Consider the following 17,612-nt stretch of genomic DNA (forward strand, 5'->3'; position numbering starts at 1 on the left):
TTGACAGAAATAGAAATCTGTGGCCTATTTTATCAGTTACAAACAAAAGATTTATAAGCTACCTAAAAGCATATTTCTAAATAAAATATAATAAAGTAAATTAAAATGTTCATTAAAGTTTCAATTTACAACACAGATACCAGAAATAGTGGACAAATGGTCAGTACCAAATAACTAAGCAGTCTCTCAGCATTTATTATAATCCAATCAAGTTGGAAAAGGGGATTCAGATCATAAAAACAAGTCAATATCAAGGTTAAACAATGTATAGTAGCCTAAAAATATTTGACAGTTACTAGTTACTTTGCAGATTGTTTACAGATGTCACATAAAAAATATATCAGTTTAGAAAGTATGATGCACTGTTATAGATTAAACCACCTTGACCAGCTGCAAAATGAAAAAGCTGCTTGCACATTAATGCATCAGTTTTAACAAAATAATATACATAATAATATAACACTATGAGTGACCATACTTTTACTTTTTACTTTCATTTTGGAGTAGTTTTACACTGTGGTATTACTTATTTTACCCTGGATCTAAGTTCTTCTTTCACCATAAAATAATCTATCTGGAACCATATAGACTCTCTTTAAAGGCGTTTGTGTTTGTGTGGGTTGTCATTTTAGATATGTTTCAGAATTGGAATCAGCTTCATTGGCCAAATATGTGTACACATACAAGGAATTTGACTCCGGTTTTAAGTTGCTCTTGTTACTTACACAGAACAATTTACAGGAAGAAATAGATGTACAGCAAAAACAAAGACAACAAAGCTGAACAAAGACTAAAGACTAAACATAAAACTATTATATACATACAAGTAGGTGAAAAATAGGGCTATATATACAAAAAGCAACAAAGATCAACAACATGTCTATATACGAGTCAAGTGTTCTGTAGATTGTGAACAAATACAAATAGTGCAAAGGAATAAATATTGAATAAAGTACTACATTACTTTATATACATGAAGTGCGTGGTTACTCGTATACTACGTGTATACATGTCTATATACAGTATATACAGTGTGCAGGGTTTATGAATGGATGATACCTACATGTTGAAGCAGAGGGTATTTTAAAATGCAAATATATAATTTGTAGGTAAGTGGATGTTTTAGTGTTACAGGGATATTGACACTATATCACATATTGTAAAAATAAATGTGCCTATCACAGATAAAACAGTTAGCAGACTCTAATTTTAGAAGAAAAGGAGCCAGATGATGAAATGAATGTCCACATTGGAGCAATCGGATTGAAGGGGTTGTCCGCTTTGGTAAGTCCCGCAGTTCAAATTTAGCTCTGCAGACGTGTCAGTGTGCGGCTGGTCCTGGTAGCCTCTGCCTTCTGTATATATATGTGTGTGTGTGTATGCACGCATGCATCTTGAGGGTTAGGTCCACACATTAAGATGTATTATTAAAAACCAGGGGAAGGATCTGTGTCCATCACCTGTCACTTTCACCTGCGGGCGTCAATCATGCTGGGATGTGCGTCGTTTTCCCTGACACGACACTTCTATCTGATTGGTCCAGCCTTGCTTCAGGGGCGGGAGCTCCGTAGCCTCTGCTGAAATCCCATTGGACGAAAGGCGCCTTGGTTGACGTGACGCAGCTTGGATTTCCCAAAGTTCCCAAGTTCACGGGAAGAGAGGGTCGTTGTTCATACTAAAAAACACAACGTTTTGAAGGAAAAAAAACAGCGAGCGACTGAGGTGTAAGCAAGTGGGGTAAATAAACCGTCTTCTTTGTGTTTAATTTGATGAAGTCGAACAGGTGTTTGACGCGCTCGTGAACAGTTGGGCCTGAGAACGCGGAAGAGTGGGAGTGGGAATAATATAGAGCCTACCATCCTTTGTTTATCATCATGAGTGAACCTTAAATGTGGTTGCTACAACAATCATAGCCCCTTCATTTTGTTTCTTATATGTGCGAAACAGAAGCTTAGCGCACATAGTGTTGTCGACAAGTGAGTATTAACCGTTGTTTGCTCCGTTTCTGGATCAATGAACTGCTCGTGTCTGGGGTTTGACCATTTTTGGCAATTTGACTGCCACACAGATTGAGTGAAAGGATGGATCTGAATGAGTTGTTAACTGGAAATAGCAGGAGATTCCTGTTTCTTCTGACTGATCCCTTTGTTTAACTGCGCAGCAGTAGCCTATATTATGGATGCCACCACACCGTTACATAATTTCTATCAATGACAATCTGCATGGTCTTTATCCAGTGTGTGCGGTGAATTACGTCCCAACTGTAACGTTTCTGCATAATTGTGTCATCTTAGACTGCTATTTACATAATCACCATAATTGTATGTGCATTTTCATGTTCAGAACTGTGCATACTTATAATTGAGGCTATTAGCCTGCCTATATCTATACTAATAACCAAGTTACAGTCAATTGATTACATCTAGATAATTCTGTTAACTCCCACAATGCGTGCAGTGTATGCATCAGGCATGTTCAATGAACACACGTTGTTTCTGTCGTCGTCTGCAGAATATCCTAAAGCTAAATCTGCACCCTGCTGTGCCAAATTGAGCCTGTAGAGGGCGATGTCTGACAACAGCAACAGCACAGGCAGCAGTGGCTCCTCAACCAACAGCTGGACCCTCCTCTCCCCCGAGGTGAGACAGAGAACCAGCTCAGGAAACTCTGCTTGAAGCTCTGGGTGCCTGGATGTAATTTGGAGGATTGTTAATTTCCTTGCTCATAAATACAAGTTCACTCAAAACATGTCTGTATGTACTTGCACCCCTGAGCTTCCCATAATGATACAATTGTGGCAAATGTTTGCAAAGTACCAAACAATGGTGGAAGAAGTACTCAGAGCTGTAGCAATGCCACAGTGTATAAATACTCTGTTACAAGTAAAACTCCTGCATTCAATATTTTACTTAAGAATTAGCATCAAAATAAACTTAAAGTACAAAAAGTAAAAGTACTCATTATGCAGAATGGCTCATTTCAGAATAATGTATATTATATTACTGCAGCTGGTAAAGGTAGGGCTTTTTTACTATATATATATATGTATATATATATATATATATATACTGCAGTGTAGCTTGTAAAATGTAAATGTAGCAGTGTAAAAAGTACACTACCTCTCAATTGTAGTGGACTAGAAGTATGAAATAGTATTAAGTGGAAATACAAGTACCTCAAAACTGTACTTAAGTACAGTACTTAAGTAAATGTACATAGTTACTTTCCACCACTGAAAAAAAGAGATAATCCATTAGTTATGTGATATCCCCAGTTTGAATGCATAATGTACAGTATGTATTTACGATTGTGTAAGGCATTGACTTGTCTATTCTTCCACAACTATTGTCTGTTATTTTGTTTGTTTTGTATTTCAACTCTATGTGCAAGTATTTGTGCATGACTGTATGTCTGTGTTAAAACAGGTCATTAAGGACAAAAGTATTTAGACTGTAATAACCAGAAGATCCTCCTCAGATATCAATATACACTCAATTGCCAGTTTATTAGGTACACATAACTAAAACTAATACAACAGCCCTGCAATAAATCCTGTCTTTATGAAGGTTAGTGTTCAGTGTTTGTTGAAACTGTTCTAGAGAGATGTTGCTTCAACTTTATGGTCATTTTGGAGTCTGAAGTTTGTGGTGCTGTTGAATTTTATTGTGTTATACTGAGAGGTAATATTTTGTTCACCACATTTATATCAGTGAGTGTAGACAGCTGAGTATACATGTATAACAATCACATTTGACGATAATGGATGTTAAATGTAAGTCAAACTGCAATTTGTAGCTGCTATTATCAAGCATTTCGGAAATCATTATGGGAGATATATGACTCTGTATCAACTTTATTGTTAATTAAGACAAACAAAATGGCACATCACAAGTTAAAAATAAAATCCCACGATTCAGTTACAGAGATAGACGATAAACAAGAAATATTGATATGTTTCCCAGCCCAGGCTTGTGAGCATGTACATGCATGCCCGTATTGGGTGTGCTGTAAATGTCAAGGGCAGTGTTACCAATGAGGGTACTATAGGTGTTGAAGCCTGATCTCCTGGGATCTTCTCGCTCTACAGGAAGCGGCTCTTGAGAATGTTGGGCCGATAGACGACGGCACAGAGAGCCTGGGTGACGTCCCGAGTCTCTCTGAGGAGGTGGCAGGTAAGTCAAGATCTGTGACTACTAGCTGGGGTTGTGACGTAAATAAGAATCAACATTTAAGGCAGAAAAGGTTGCTTTTAAAGCTGTTCTTTGGTTTCATACTGTAGTTTTGACATCATGTGAATGTTATTTCAGGAGCTGCTTTGGAGTTCAAACCAAGTGACATTTCAATAGAAACTGTCCTGTCTGAAGAAGGCCATCAGGTTGGTACACAATAAACTATGCAATAATCCATTCAAGGCATAAGTTACACAATTAAACAACATCATATTAAGAGGACAAAAATCCCCCTACAGCATATTAAATTGTTATAACCAGCTATTGGTAATGTATTATTGTGTCTAATTTATTGTTTAATGATGTTGTTTTTTCTTATAGACCTCATGTTCTTACTTACTGCCCACATGTAGACAACGTGACGATATTCATTTCCAGCATACAGTAGGTGTAGTAAAGTTTGACAGAAAACTTTTCAGATCTATAACATCAGTTTTATATCCCTGCCTTTGTTTGCCACTTCCTCAAATTTAGGAAGCAGCTCCCCTTCTACAGTTACTGTTTTGCACACATGTTTAAGAACCATACAGGCTGAAATGTGTTATACAAGTTGTAGAGATGCCTCAGTAGAGTGTGATGCTTTTAGCCACATCAGATGTTGTGTTTTCAGTAAGGTGAGTGGGGAAAAAACTACAATTGCCTCAGTCTTACTATGCCGATGCCTAGTCTCAATACAAATCGAGAAGTTCAGACCTGTTCTCTTGAAATTGTCAAATGTCACTCTGGGCAGCATAGGAAGTCATCAAATGAAAGGGAAATACTGCAGACAATACAGACTGAGGGAAAATTGATGTGCTAAAAAACAAAATCACAGCACTTTATCACAAAATAACACAACAAAAAGATTACATCAAAGTATTCACAGATAACTTTCTTCCTTACTGCCCTTATTTCTAGGTGTGTCAAGAGACCTCTCCAGAGTCCAGTGAGGGTCCCATTCCTTCTAGTCCTCCCCGGATGAGTCCTCTTCCACCCAACTCTCTTGACCCTCCAGACCTCGACTTGGAGAGTCAGGCTCCAGTCATCCATGACATCGTAACCAGCTCCCCCAGTGACAATGAGCACCTCGGAGCCACACCTTTTGTCACCAGCATTGATTTGGGGGCTCCAATCGATATTCCTGCTGCTGAACTCCTGCCAGCTGAGCCTGAGGAGTCCTGCTCTGCACCTCCCCTGACTGAGATCCCTGTCTCTACAGAACAAGCACATGACATGCCTGCTGATATCGGGCTCATTCCTGCTAGCCCTGCTAGGGAGAGTCCTGTCTTCACTGCTGAACCTGAGGTCAACATCCCCGCAGAGACCCTTACAGCCACTGAGCCTCCCTGTCATGTTGAAGCTGATATCAGCTTCGCTCCAGAGTGTACAGAGCCGCCAAGCCAAGTCCCGGAGAGTCTGGCGACAGAAAGCTCCATCAATGATAGTCCTGCACCAGAGACTGTTGGTTCAGGAGAGGCAGATGAGGAGGCAGCTGTGGAAGAGGAGGAGATGGAGCCATCTGAGACAGTGACCCAGGATGAGAGAGAAGAAGAAGAAGAAGAAGAAGAAGAAGGTATGAGATCAATCTAGATCATCTCTGGGGATTAGGTTTTGTTTTTTTTTTTACTTTAATTTTTGCTTTAAAAATCCTTCAAATTAAACAATGAGTTGTTTGGACTGCTCATAACTCACGTCAACCCTAAGACCCTAATCTGTGACAATAGTTTCAAGTAGACATTGCTTAATTTTAAGGGGTCTCCTGAATTTATGAATACATTCCCCTAACAAGACTAACTAAATGTCTCTACCTTCTTTTAGCTGCTTCTAGAGACAGTTATACTGTACACCCCTGGTAATTTGGCCAGTAGTTGTTGAGATATCTTGCTCTGCACCAAAGTGTTGGACAAGCCAATGTCCCCATCCTCACCCTCATCCCCTTGCTACTAGCTGGTCAAAAGCCAAAAAAACCTTACTAGTGTAACAAAACAAATGCCGGACAGGAAGGTTATACATCAATGAAACAAGAAAATGCAATAGAACAAAACAAGTGAAACAAATAATCCATAATTTCTGACCACCTGATCTTTCAGTTAGCTTTGGGAAATGGATAGCAGAGTCCTTTCTGAAGTGAAATCATGGCTAGAATAACCTGCTCTGGGCCCCCAGAGTAAAAATGAGTTGCTGGGCTCCTACTAAGCCCCCATTCCTCTCATTCCGTGTGCGTTGTGTACAGTTTTTCTCTGTTGGAATAATACATGGCTACGGGTTTGCTATGTGGTAATATGATTAAACACAAACTAATATAAGCATAAAGCTATATTTTGACACAGGCCCCCTCTTCAAGACAGGGCCTCGATATCAGGTAATAAAGCAAGACCCATTTTAAAGCCCTTATTATGTCAGTTAATATTGTGCTGTAGTAGTGCATATTCCCAAACAAAGTTACAGTTGATCATATTCCCATAAACCAACTGCCACACAGTGAACATGGGGCTTTTGTGGGCCCCTGCGGGGGTCTGAGGCCCCGCAGCAGTTAACAGCTTTGCCCGGTTGGTAATTCTGAGCACTGAGCAAAGTTGTTTATGGCTCTTTGTAATTAGCACTAGTTGATAAAAGCAGAAAACAAGAGTCCTCTTGCAGAAGAATTGGTTAACATGTTTCTTATCTGTGTCACGCTAGCAGCTGGAAAGTGATTTATCAGAATGACACGGAGGCGTACACCCCGCTGAGAAAATGTAGAAACCCCCATGCATGAAATTACTGTTGTTGAAATTTAGTGAGAAAATGTCATCCATTTCCACGAGCAGCAGTGACTTTTTGTCAGCCTGTTTTCACATGCTGTTTACACACTGTTGTGTTTTGCACTTAAATTTTTGGTAATTGTGTGAGGCAGTCTGCCAGTAGATAATTATGATTTTGGAAATAACTCCAGTTCTGACACTTTTGTAGCCAAAGATGTCGGGATGATTTGTAGAAGTGACTCTGGGCCACATCTGAATACATGTGGTTTAACTTTAGGCTCACTGGCATCACCTCTCACAAAAATACATTATAAAATGTGACAACTCTCTGCTGTCTTGCCATTGCTTTTTCATGTTCAGGATGTCTTTTTCCTCTTGTTCTATTTCTCCCTCCTTCAGAGCCATCCAGTAGTTTTGATTTGGGCAACACAAGCAGCTTTGATGATGGACTGAGGAGGAGGAATGCCCCCTCCTTTGAGGCACCACGGCCAAGAACATCAGATGAGGAAGATGAGGAAGAAGAAGTGGAGTTCAAGCTGGCAGAGAAGAAAAAGGAAAAGCCATGGCTCTCCTTGAACAAATGCATTGTGGGTGCTTTGATCCTGCTCTTCTTAGGTTCCCTCTTCCTCTCAGGTGAGTTCCTCTAACACCTGACTAAGCCTGCTAGCTTGCTTCTGCTTTTTAATGGTCAGTACAGTAAGATTAAAATCATGTTTATAATATTTATTACCTAATAAAGATGCTTATGTTATAAATATCTTAGGATGAAAGTTTGTGCTTACTGCACATCATCTTTTAGAAATGATAAGAATATGTGCACCTATTTACACCTGTTACATCAGAGGTTTGACAATTTTAGAGTTTATTGTAAATATTGTCAAAAAAGTACATTATTACGCATTTGCTTATTTGACAATGCCACTATTTACAAATGACATAAGCACATTTATTCGCAGTTGTCAGCAATAGACAGATGTCTGTTTTTAGATCTTGTCGACTAAGCTGTACTATGTCAACAGGTTTCCTCTCTGACCTGGATAATGGTAGGTCCAGTAGTAAAGATAAGACAGCAGTGTAAGCTTCTGCACTAGCTGGCTAATGCTCAATAGCTTGTCCAAGCACTTATCTGATACTTCATGTAGTGGCAGCAGAAAATGGCAAATAACACGCATTCTGAATTGTACAATAACACTCTTTATCACTGTTTGGAAGGACTCACTGGATGCTGAGGGTGCTTAAGTTGAGGGGGAAATTATCTATTGTTGGCATTTTGCTTGTTTAGGCAAAATATATCATACTTTTTTAATGGTATTAAAAACATTCTGCCTAAATAAATAGTTTTGTGTACTGCACAGGTGGTGCCTGAGCTTATAGAATGCACTTCACAACAAAAGCAGCTTGGCAGCTGTGTGTCAATAAAAGTGCCTGTTGTAAGACTTAGGTGAAAGATGTGTTGTTTTCTTATCTAACAGGTGACTTTGACGCCTCTGAACTGAGTGATGGAGAACAAAGCCAGGTCTGTTCCTACGGTCTCTCACTTCACTTACTCAATCTCAGTGTTATATGTTGTCCAGTATGTGTCTATACAGTAGTATTTAAAGAAAACTTGAGTTTTAATATTAAAAAGACAAATGCTAAAGATAGGATTATTTAAAAATATGTGTTTTATTCATTTGCCAACAATTGTCAATCCAGGACTGGCTTAGCAGTGATCCACAGGATATGAAAGAGCTTTTGGATAAACTGACACAGGAAAACCAACAAATCGCTCAGCTAGAGGCTCAACTACAGGTCAGTATACCCGATATATCGATGCTAATGATGTTGTTTTACCCTTTCATGATGTTTTAATGAACTGCAATAAATACACAGCAAGTTTTCAATAAATATTTTTGATTATTGTCCAAGTTGTGCAGAACCTGGGTTCGACTACGGCACTGGCCTACATTGTGAACGTCGCTATTTTTCTTTATTTCTTAGTCTCAGAAAGAAGAATTTGACTCAGCTCTGAAGGCAGTAGCAGCAAGCGGTGATGAAAAGGGTCGAGCAGATATGGAAAAAGAAAACACAAAGCTGAAGGAGGAACTGTCATCTCTGCCTGAGCTGAAGAAAGAGCTGGAGAGTCTGAGGGCCAGGGTGACCGAACTCAGCCAGCTCACAGGTACAGTGTAGCAAACATGATTGAAATCTATGCATATTGATTTTGGTTAATATTTATTGAAATGATAATGCATATAGATAGGTACTGTGATATAAAAATTGATTCCTCAGAGTGCTTATCTTTTGACCTTTCTAATATAATTAACTACCAAACCCATTATAACTTTGATATCTTGAATCCTTCACAGCTGATCAGGAAATGCCTCCGGCTACCTCAAGCTCTGCCCCTCAGCCTGGTGACGAAGATGGTAGTAACCAGAAAGCAGCTGGACCTGATAGGAGGAAGGAGGGAGGAAGGCTGAAGGAAGAACTCCAGAGGCAGAAAGGTCTTTTGGAGGAGAGCAGGAAGAGATTGGAAGGGATGAAAAAAGATGGAGGCGGCAGGAAACGAGTGAGGGATAGTTTGGAGGAGATCCAGAAGAAGCTTTCTGAACAAGTTGAGAGGTGGGGTAAGAAGAAGCCACAGGAGTCCAAATGGAAAGGGAACAAGGGCAAAACCAATGAGAGGGACCACTGGAAGAAAGAAGAAAAGAAAAATAAAGAGTTGAGAGGAGAGAAAGACTGGAAGCACAACAAAGAGGGAGGATGGAAGGACAAAGAAGAGAAGAAGGAGAAGGAGTGGAAGCCTCAGAAGCAAAACTCTCACAAAGAGGCGTGGAGGAAACAGCAGGACGAGTGGGAGAGGAAGAAGGTGGCGCGCAGAATGGACAGAGAGGAGAGGAGGAAGGAGAAACCGTGGCACAGCCAGCCTGATAAGAACTCCCACAACCATCATCAGCACCAGCATCACCATCACCAGCCCCGTCAGCCTTATCAGCACAACCAAAACGGCTTCTGGAGAGACCAGGAACAGAAGCTCAGGCGCAACATCCGCCCCCAGCTGGGCTGCAGCTCTGTGGAGGACTGCGCCAGCAACGAGGGGCTCTACCCAGTGGAGCTGTCCGAGTTTGAGGAGCTGCTGGAGGGCTACCTGAGCAAGCTTGAAGGATCTTCATCTGAGAGCAAGGACAAGATAAGGAAGCTGACTGCCGAGTTCTTTGAGGACGGCGTGTTTATCCACGACAGGGTTCTTTTCACTGACTTTGCAGAGGATGTGGCGGACATTCTGGAGGACATGGTGGACGTTTTAGAGGACGGTGGGCAGAAGGACGACGACTCCCTGGAGGAGGAGATGGAGGAGTTTGAACGAGAAGCCCTGTGGAAGTTTGCCGCCACAGCTTAAATAGACAAAGAGGGGAAAAGGAGTCAAATACAACACTAAGATACAGCATAAGTGGTGGTTTTATAGGACATTTCTTGCCTACGTTCTCCTCTTCAGAGCTGTAATTGTAGTAGCTTCTGGTACAGAGTGGTTGTGCCTCTCATAAATGTGTCCCTCTGAGTCTTTAATTATAAGCTAGACTTGTACTTGTCATTTTGGACTTAGTTATTGTTACCTACCTCTGTCAGGTCATGCCTCCTAACGCGAAATCAGTAGTGTGTTGTGTGGATTTTCCTCTGCTGTATAGTGTTTTCTCAATACGTCGTGCATGTTGCAGTTCATAATGTAAATTCAAACTGATAATATTCAGATCACACAAAAAAACTGGGCTTTAAGGAGATGGTATTTGCAAACAATTCTGCTGAGCACCAGTGCAATGGTTAAATATATTCATACAATTCATATAGTATTAGAATAGTTGTCAGTTACAGAAAGACATGTTAAATTGACTGTTTAATACTTTTCTGTCATTTGACTTTCTGCCTTCTATGTGAAAACAACCTGCCACTACTCCAAACAGGTTAAAACAAATGCTGAGAAATGTTTTGCAGATACCATTTGCCTCATGTCAGGTGTAACTGTCCAATCCCAGAGGATGAGATCCTGGTTCTTTCAGTGATAAGAATCAGATCAGGTCAGACCAGTTTTGTGTCAGCAGCTTTTTAGGAGCTTTGGGCAAACGCACACAGGGTGCTGTTTGAGAGCCCTGAGCTTTTGGTTTCTACACTTGAATAGACTTTTCATCCTCCGACTCCCAACTGTCAGTTGACGGCAGAGGGTGGAACAACCAGGAACCAGTTTGTGAAACATTATTGCTGCTCAAAAAAAAAGCAATAGGACAAAGTGATAGCCATAGCTTAATTTATGATTGCTAAACCACTTTAGCACTTTTCTCAAACATTCACATTTACAATTATTTTTCCTCACTTTTCACTTCTATTATGTTTCATTAGACCATTAGTTCTCTCTAACATTTTTTACAATGTAGCCATGGGGACCTCCAGCATATGATCTACATATGCTGGGTATCCAAGAGCATTCAGAGTAAGAAGTATAGAGTTTCGTGATCTGTAGTAATCCCCAAAGTGTTTCATTTAGTTAATTTGTTAATTTGCCATAAATGAAATTGGCAACCAAACCAGTATTTCTTTTTTCCATTGTCCTCTTATTTTGTTGTCAGGTTGATGTTAAGTGACATGCAAAATGATGAAGCTGTTGCATTTAGTTTTTCAAATGAGTTGAATGAGCCAGGCTAAAGGTAAAATAAGACACAAATCCAAGTCCATTAAGTATTGCAGAACTGCTTTCCAGCATGGGTACTTCTTTGAGACAAAATAATTATTTGTTTTGGTTTTTTTTTGTTTTTGTTTGATTCTAGTCATATTTGATAATGAAGTTTTCCCTCTTTAGGTGGATGTTAAAATCGACAGATTCTGATTGTTGGTTCTCATTCTTCAGCGGTTGAAAGAAGCTTTGAAGTGTTTCATGTTTATTTATTCTGTCAGTACACTGCAACTCTTTTCCTTATTTTTAACGAGAAGAACCACAGACTTTGTCCCAGGCCATACACATTGAATGTGTGGAAATGGTGAAGTTTCATTTAGGTTTTCAGAAATTTAGTTTGCCAGCTACTGCTTACGTGCCTTTATTATTATAAATATGTTAGATTGGACAGGAGGTTTCAGATTTCATTTGCTTCTGCAAGAATAAGAAAACAAGTTTAAGGATTGCACTACTCGCAATTTTACTGCTGTTTATAGGGCAGATAGTGAATGTCATAGGGTTTACACAAGTGTTGAACAGATTTTTGTTAAACGTTCTCTGCTGTTTATTCAGAGGAACTTTTTTTTTTAGGTTTTTAGACCAAAGGGATTGGGAGAAAGCTTAATTTCAACAAATGAATCCTTTTAATGAAACACATTTATGAACGTTTAATCAATATTTGAGAGTTGTTTTTGTCTTTGTGGGACAACAGTAGGGCTCCGTGCTTGTACTAATAATGTAGGAACTGGCTTGGATGTGCATGTAATTGATCCCTGGACAAATGTATTGATAATTGTGGATCATTTTTAATTTTTTTCCATCCTCAGTTATGTCCTATTTTAGGAAGTCAGTGTTATGTTCAATAAATTTTTCACTATTGAATATGTGAAGACTGTCTTTATTTAAATACTTCAGCTGATTCATACATTATATGTAAAAAATTCAGAAAAAGATATGACAAAATATATTCCCTGTTTCGGTGTTAAGTATGAGGATTGGTTGTATTAATGTAACTATTTTAGTACTGAAAAATGTACAATGATACCCAGCAATGTGTGACTTGCGGTGTCTGACTCACACTCTGACGGGAAGTGGTGGCATGACAGGCATCTACCGGTATTATCACAGCTATGATGCCAAACTAAAATATTTACATCCAGATTAAATACTCAGAGCAGGGACTTTACGCATTCACAGGCATGAACTCCCGTTCAGCCTGTGCATGATACATGAACCAACCAGGGTGGCAGTCGGCCATTGACCTGATATGCTGATGAACAAGAACAGTCAGTCACTATGAAACTGCAGAGAACACTTGTCATTCTTTGAATTCTACGAACACGGCACCATGAAAGCATTTCTGTATGTTTTTGTACTTTGTTTCTACATTAAAAGTACAAATGGATCAGCAACTACAAAATATATATATAACAATCTTGAAAAAAGAAATGAGTGAAAGGTAAAATACTCAAAAAATTTGCTAAAATGTCAGCAATCTCATCCTTAAAATGCTACAAAAAAGATTTTCTTTTAAAATCTCTGCAAGTATTCCACATTTATTTACTCCTCCAATTGGACAGACTTACACACTAAACAGTGTGTGTTGTCCTGAATGCTGTATTTTTTGCGGCATGTTTTGTATAAACTAATTACTGCTTAGACAGGCATGATTCAGTCGCATGATTAGAAAGGCCTGACAAAAATGCTGTCAGTAAATCCCTTGCTCTGCAAACAGACTGAAATGGGTTTTGTGCTATCATCAGTACAAATTTGCCCTTGGTAGGACAGAATGGCAGTTTTTTTGTTTTGTATGTGTGTTTTTGTAGCTGTGTATGTGTGCAGTTTTGTGATGTGTGTCCCCAGCTTAGTGGAAATCAGGCAGCGATAAGGTCAGCCTGCTGGATGGGGGAGAAGAGGGCAGGTTAAGTGTTTTCCGCTGATGTGTGCATCAGTGAATGGAGATGAAGCATATATATTTGGAGAAGTGATGGTCAGAGTGGAGGGACACAGTTCTTGGTTACCTGCTATAACGCACCACACAGCATCTCAACACAAAAGGTGAGACCACAGCCTCAGAGACCTCTTTTCAGTTCAATTCTATCTTTGACTAATTTCTTGTGTGAAAGATGTTTGCAGCTTTGTTGAGGCTTTTGTTGCTCTATTCATTTACCATCCAGGTCTCAGCACAAACCATCATGGAAGCTGCCATCTGCACCCTTGTCACCCAGTTCAAGACGTACGCTGGGAATGAAGGATCCTCCAGCACCCTGAGCAAAGACGAATTCCAAAAGCTGGTGAGCACTCAGCTACCCAACTATGTCAAGGTAAATCTCAGAAGTTGTTCTTAACCACTCTGCCTGCTGATTGCTATCGATTTTGCATCCTGAGCACCTACAGATATTCAAATGAAAGAAACTGTGGTTTATTATGCAACATTAGGGTGTCTGAAGCCTCTTGAGATGTCACTGCACTGGTCAGACATATCACTGTGGCTCCACTGTTACCCATCCTCATAAGAGATCCATTCTTGCCGCCACTTAGTTTTACAGATTACTTTCTCTAAGTTTAGCATGATGTCACACACATCATCTTGTCCAGGCTAGTGGTGGAGGAAGTATTCAGATCCTTTAATTGTTATTTGCCATATTCTGCTGCCACTGCATGAAGTGTCAGGCCAGATAAGCGCTTGGACAAGTAAAAGTACTAAAACCACATTGTAAAAATATTCTATTACAAGTAAAAGTCCTGCATTAAAAATGTTACTTCAGTAAACGTTTGTAAGTATAATCAGGAAAATGTACTTAAAGTATTAAAAGTAAAAGTACTCATTGCAGAAAAATGTGACTGTTCTACATGATATCTTTAGATTATTATTACTCATGCATTAATTAATGTAAAAGCAGCATTTTACTGTTGCAGTTGAGGTGGAGCTAATTGTTATCTATTTTGCATAGGACAGCAACTAATGATTATTTTCATTATGGATTCATCTGCTGATTATTTTCTCGATTCATTGATTGATTGTTTGGTTAATAAAAATTCTGAAAATAGTCAGAAATGCTCATCACAAGTTCTCATAGCCCAAAGTGACACCTTCACAATGTTTGTTTTGTCCAACCAATAATACGTAGTATGAAACGTTTTTGCAAGAAAAATGACTTTTATAAGCTCTTCATAAATTTTGTATGCAAACATTTTATTTGTAAAGTAACTAGTAACTACAGCTGTCAAACAAATGTAGTGAAGTAAAAAGTACAATATTTCCCTCTGAAATGTAGTGGAGTAGAAGTATACAGTGGCATGAAAAGAAATGAAGTAAAGTACAAGTACCTCAAATTTGTACTTATGTATTTTTACTTACATTCACCACTGGTCCTGGGCCCATGTGAAAAAATCGACATCATCATCTTGTAAAATGTACAATTTATTCACTCTGTATGTGAAAATGCAATATATCTGTATTTTGTCTTGAATAATTACACTTTCACACAGGTTTCGCACATTATTGTAATTATATGCTTTTTACATTCCAGTTTCGTGCCATATTTTTATGCTGTGTGCTGGTGTATGACATGTCATTTTGTGGTCTCATGCTACAACATATAAAACAATATACTAGGGCTGCAGCCAAAGCTAATTTTCCATGTTAATCAACCAATTGTGTTTTCCCATTACTGGATTAATGTATATTAACATGTTTCAAATGTAATTTCCTATCTTAAATTAGCATTATATGATGTCCAGCATACAGTAATGTCTTAAAATGACTTAGTTCGTCTGGGAAATTATTACATTTACAACGGTATAAAATGAAGGGAAGCAAGCAAATGCCATATTTGATCAGCTATGAGCTACCACCGAATGTTCAAAACGGATGATTACGATGATTATCATTAATGGATTATCAAATTTATCACTAGTTAATTCAGAATTTGTAAGTGTAACGTTGGATTGCATCTCTGTGAAAGTGGAATGGAAACAATCATGTATAACAAATACGTCAGATGCTGTATAGACGTATGCAAAATATATTAATTGCACATTAAACAATATATATTGATTTAATACGTTTTATAATGGCCATTGTAAGTGAAAGGGGTTTGAGTTCCATTTCCCCACTGTTGCCCACCAATATACTGTATGTATAATATATAGTCAAACACAGATTAAATATGTGCTTTTGAAGGATTTCATCATCAGGAAACTTTGTGTGGCTGTGAATGAATTTGTACTTCAGTTCTATTTATTACTACACTCAACCATTAGATGGCAGGACAGTCTTGCCGAGTAGTTGATGTTGCAGTGATCTTGTAATGATCAGGGCCTAATCTCTGTGATCACCCACAGAACGCCAGCGATCCTGGGGTGATCGACCAGCTCATGGGCTCGCTGGATGAAAACAACGACGGGGAGCTTACTTTCTCCGAGTTCTGGCAACTGATTGGAAAACTGGCAAGCAAACAGGGAGGCTTCAGTCAGTAGAGTTCGCCATCTTCTGTCAACTGTGGCTTTGGAGCAGATTGCGCAACACCAATCGGCTTAATTTAAGCTGTCCAACTGTAAACTCAAAGGCATCCTTTTATCACTCCACCACTGCCACATGTGTAACTCTTTAGTTAACCATTTGTTGAATACAGGAACTTTGAATTAAAGGCTTCATTGTCATAAACCCTCATTCACTAATACTCAGTCTCCTGTCATTCATTCACCACATTATATGGTCTCCAGCCACCCACATTTGAGCGGGAGTGTATTACAGCCCTGATTTTGAGGCCTGTAATCCTATATGTGCTGCTGCTGCCACAACTACACCATCCAGGCCATATCTTGTTCCATAGAGCTTCATAATGCCTGTACAAAGCTGCCTGTCCAAGCGTTAAGCATGCGGTGATGCAAAAACATAGCCTGGTCTTCGCTGTCTGTCAATGAGGCCTCAATAGACTGTGTAATGGGGATATGTGGACCAAATGCATCCCGTTATGTTTGGGAGGACTTATTGTTTTTGGACCTTTGTAGTTTAATTGCATTGTGCTTGTTTGGCTGGTAATTCTTGGTGTAACAGTCACTTTGTGTTAATTTTGATGTCTAGACAGAGTTATGTGTGCTGGCCTGCTCCCCAGCTGTTTTATAGCCTATAGGCCTGATTTAATTTTGTAAAAGAGACAAGGTGCTGCTAACTGATGTTGACAACGGCTATCTTTCAACAGATAAGAAAATGTGACCTTTGTATCCAAATTACACATGCTAAAGGTGCCAGTGTGGGCGGGGTGATGACGGGCAAATGAGTCAGCAACAAAGTGAGAGACGAAAAAGAGCAGGGCACCCATCTAGTGTAGGCTGCTTGCATATTGTCTGTATAGGGAAGTCTCCTTCCTTGGCAGTTGCCCAGGAAACCTAAATGTGGAGGCTTGTTCTCCCTTATCCATAGAGAGAAGCACCAGTGGTGAGATTGAATCAGTGGAGGGAATTTAAAAACTACAAAGACTTCTACAAAGAATCTGACAAGTATGCTTTACCTCTTGCACCACTGTTGCCACCCACACTGACGTTCCTGTAGTATTTTCACTGAAGATTCCTTCACTCTCAAATTTCCAGTTGCAGTTGGGGAAAAGATTGACGCTCCATCACAGCCACGTTTAAGTTTTTACTGTACTTTTGTAGTTGAAAGCTTTGATTTTGTTCACGTTTGTAACTTTTGTTGGCGCAAAACACAAGTGTATGTTGAATTTGTGTCCCTTTAGCACATCTGTATGTTGTCCCGAGACATACAGTATTTTAAAAAAAAAGACATCCTCCCTAAAAAGGATTCTAAGATTATGGATGAGCTATACTTTTAGTTTCAAAGTTTTTTTTCTATGTCTAAATTTAATAAGTGAAATACTTTTGAAAGCGACTGAGCCTTGTGCAGATGAAGTAATCCCACCCGCCCTGTCCCCTCTTCCCCGCAGATGAAGCCGCTCCAAGCCACAAGCCTGGCTA

At 39.3% G+C, this 17,612-nt stretch overlaps 2 protein-coding genes across 8 annotated transcripts; both read left to right on the top strand.

Moving 5' to 3' along the window:
- The first annotated feature begins 1,580 nt into the window (after positions 1-1,580).
- On the top strand, positions 1,581-12,515 carry pbxip1a (pre-B-cell leukemia homeobox interacting protein 1a). Of its 7 annotated transcripts, none has more exons than XM_044172604.1 (13): positions 1,581-1,737; positions 2,512-2,639; positions 4,088-4,172; positions 4,308-4,375; positions 4,551-4,613; positions 5,127-5,781; positions 6,849-6,852; positions 7,347-7,582; positions 7,969-7,992; positions 8,422-8,465; positions 8,645-8,740; positions 8,930-9,110; positions 9,298-12,515. In XM_044172604.1, exons 2-13 carry the CDS (start codon positions 2,568-2,570, stop codon positions 10,329-10,331), a joined length of 2,562 nt encoding a protein of 853 aa, XP_044028539.1. In that variant the 5' UTR covers positions 1,581-1,737; positions 2,512-2,567; the 3' UTR covers positions 10,332-12,515. The 7 variants fall into 7 exon arrangements, with proteins under 7 accessions (XP_044028539.1, XP_044028543.1, XP_044028542.1 ...); XM_044172606.1 differs by lacking the exon at positions 1,581-1,737 and adding an exon at positions 1,804-1,976; XM_044172608.1 differs by lacking the exon at positions 7,969-7,992.
- Positions 12,516-13,541: 1,026 nt separating this feature from the next.
- On the top strand, positions 13,542-16,318 carry s100a11 (S100 calcium binding protein A11). Its single transcript, XM_044172618.1, has 3 exons — positions 13,542-13,691; positions 13,811-13,957; positions 15,981-16,318. The coding sequence occupies exons 2-3, from the start codon at positions 13,829-13,831 to the stop codon at positions 16,113-16,115; spliced, it is 264 nt and encodes an 87-aa protein (XP_044028553.1). The 5' UTR covers positions 13,542-13,691; positions 13,811-13,828; the 3' UTR covers positions 16,116-16,318.
- The last annotated feature ends 1,294 nt before the right edge of the window (positions 16,319-17,612 follow it).

The sequence above is a fragment of the Siniperca chuatsi genome, linkage group LG17 (genome assembly GCF_020085105.1).
Source record: "Siniperca chuatsi isolate FFG_IHB_CAS linkage group LG17, ASM2008510v1, whole genome shotgun sequence".
NCBI lineage: Eukaryota > Metazoa > Chordata > Actinopteri > Centrarchiformes > Sinipercidae > Siniperca > Siniperca chuatsi.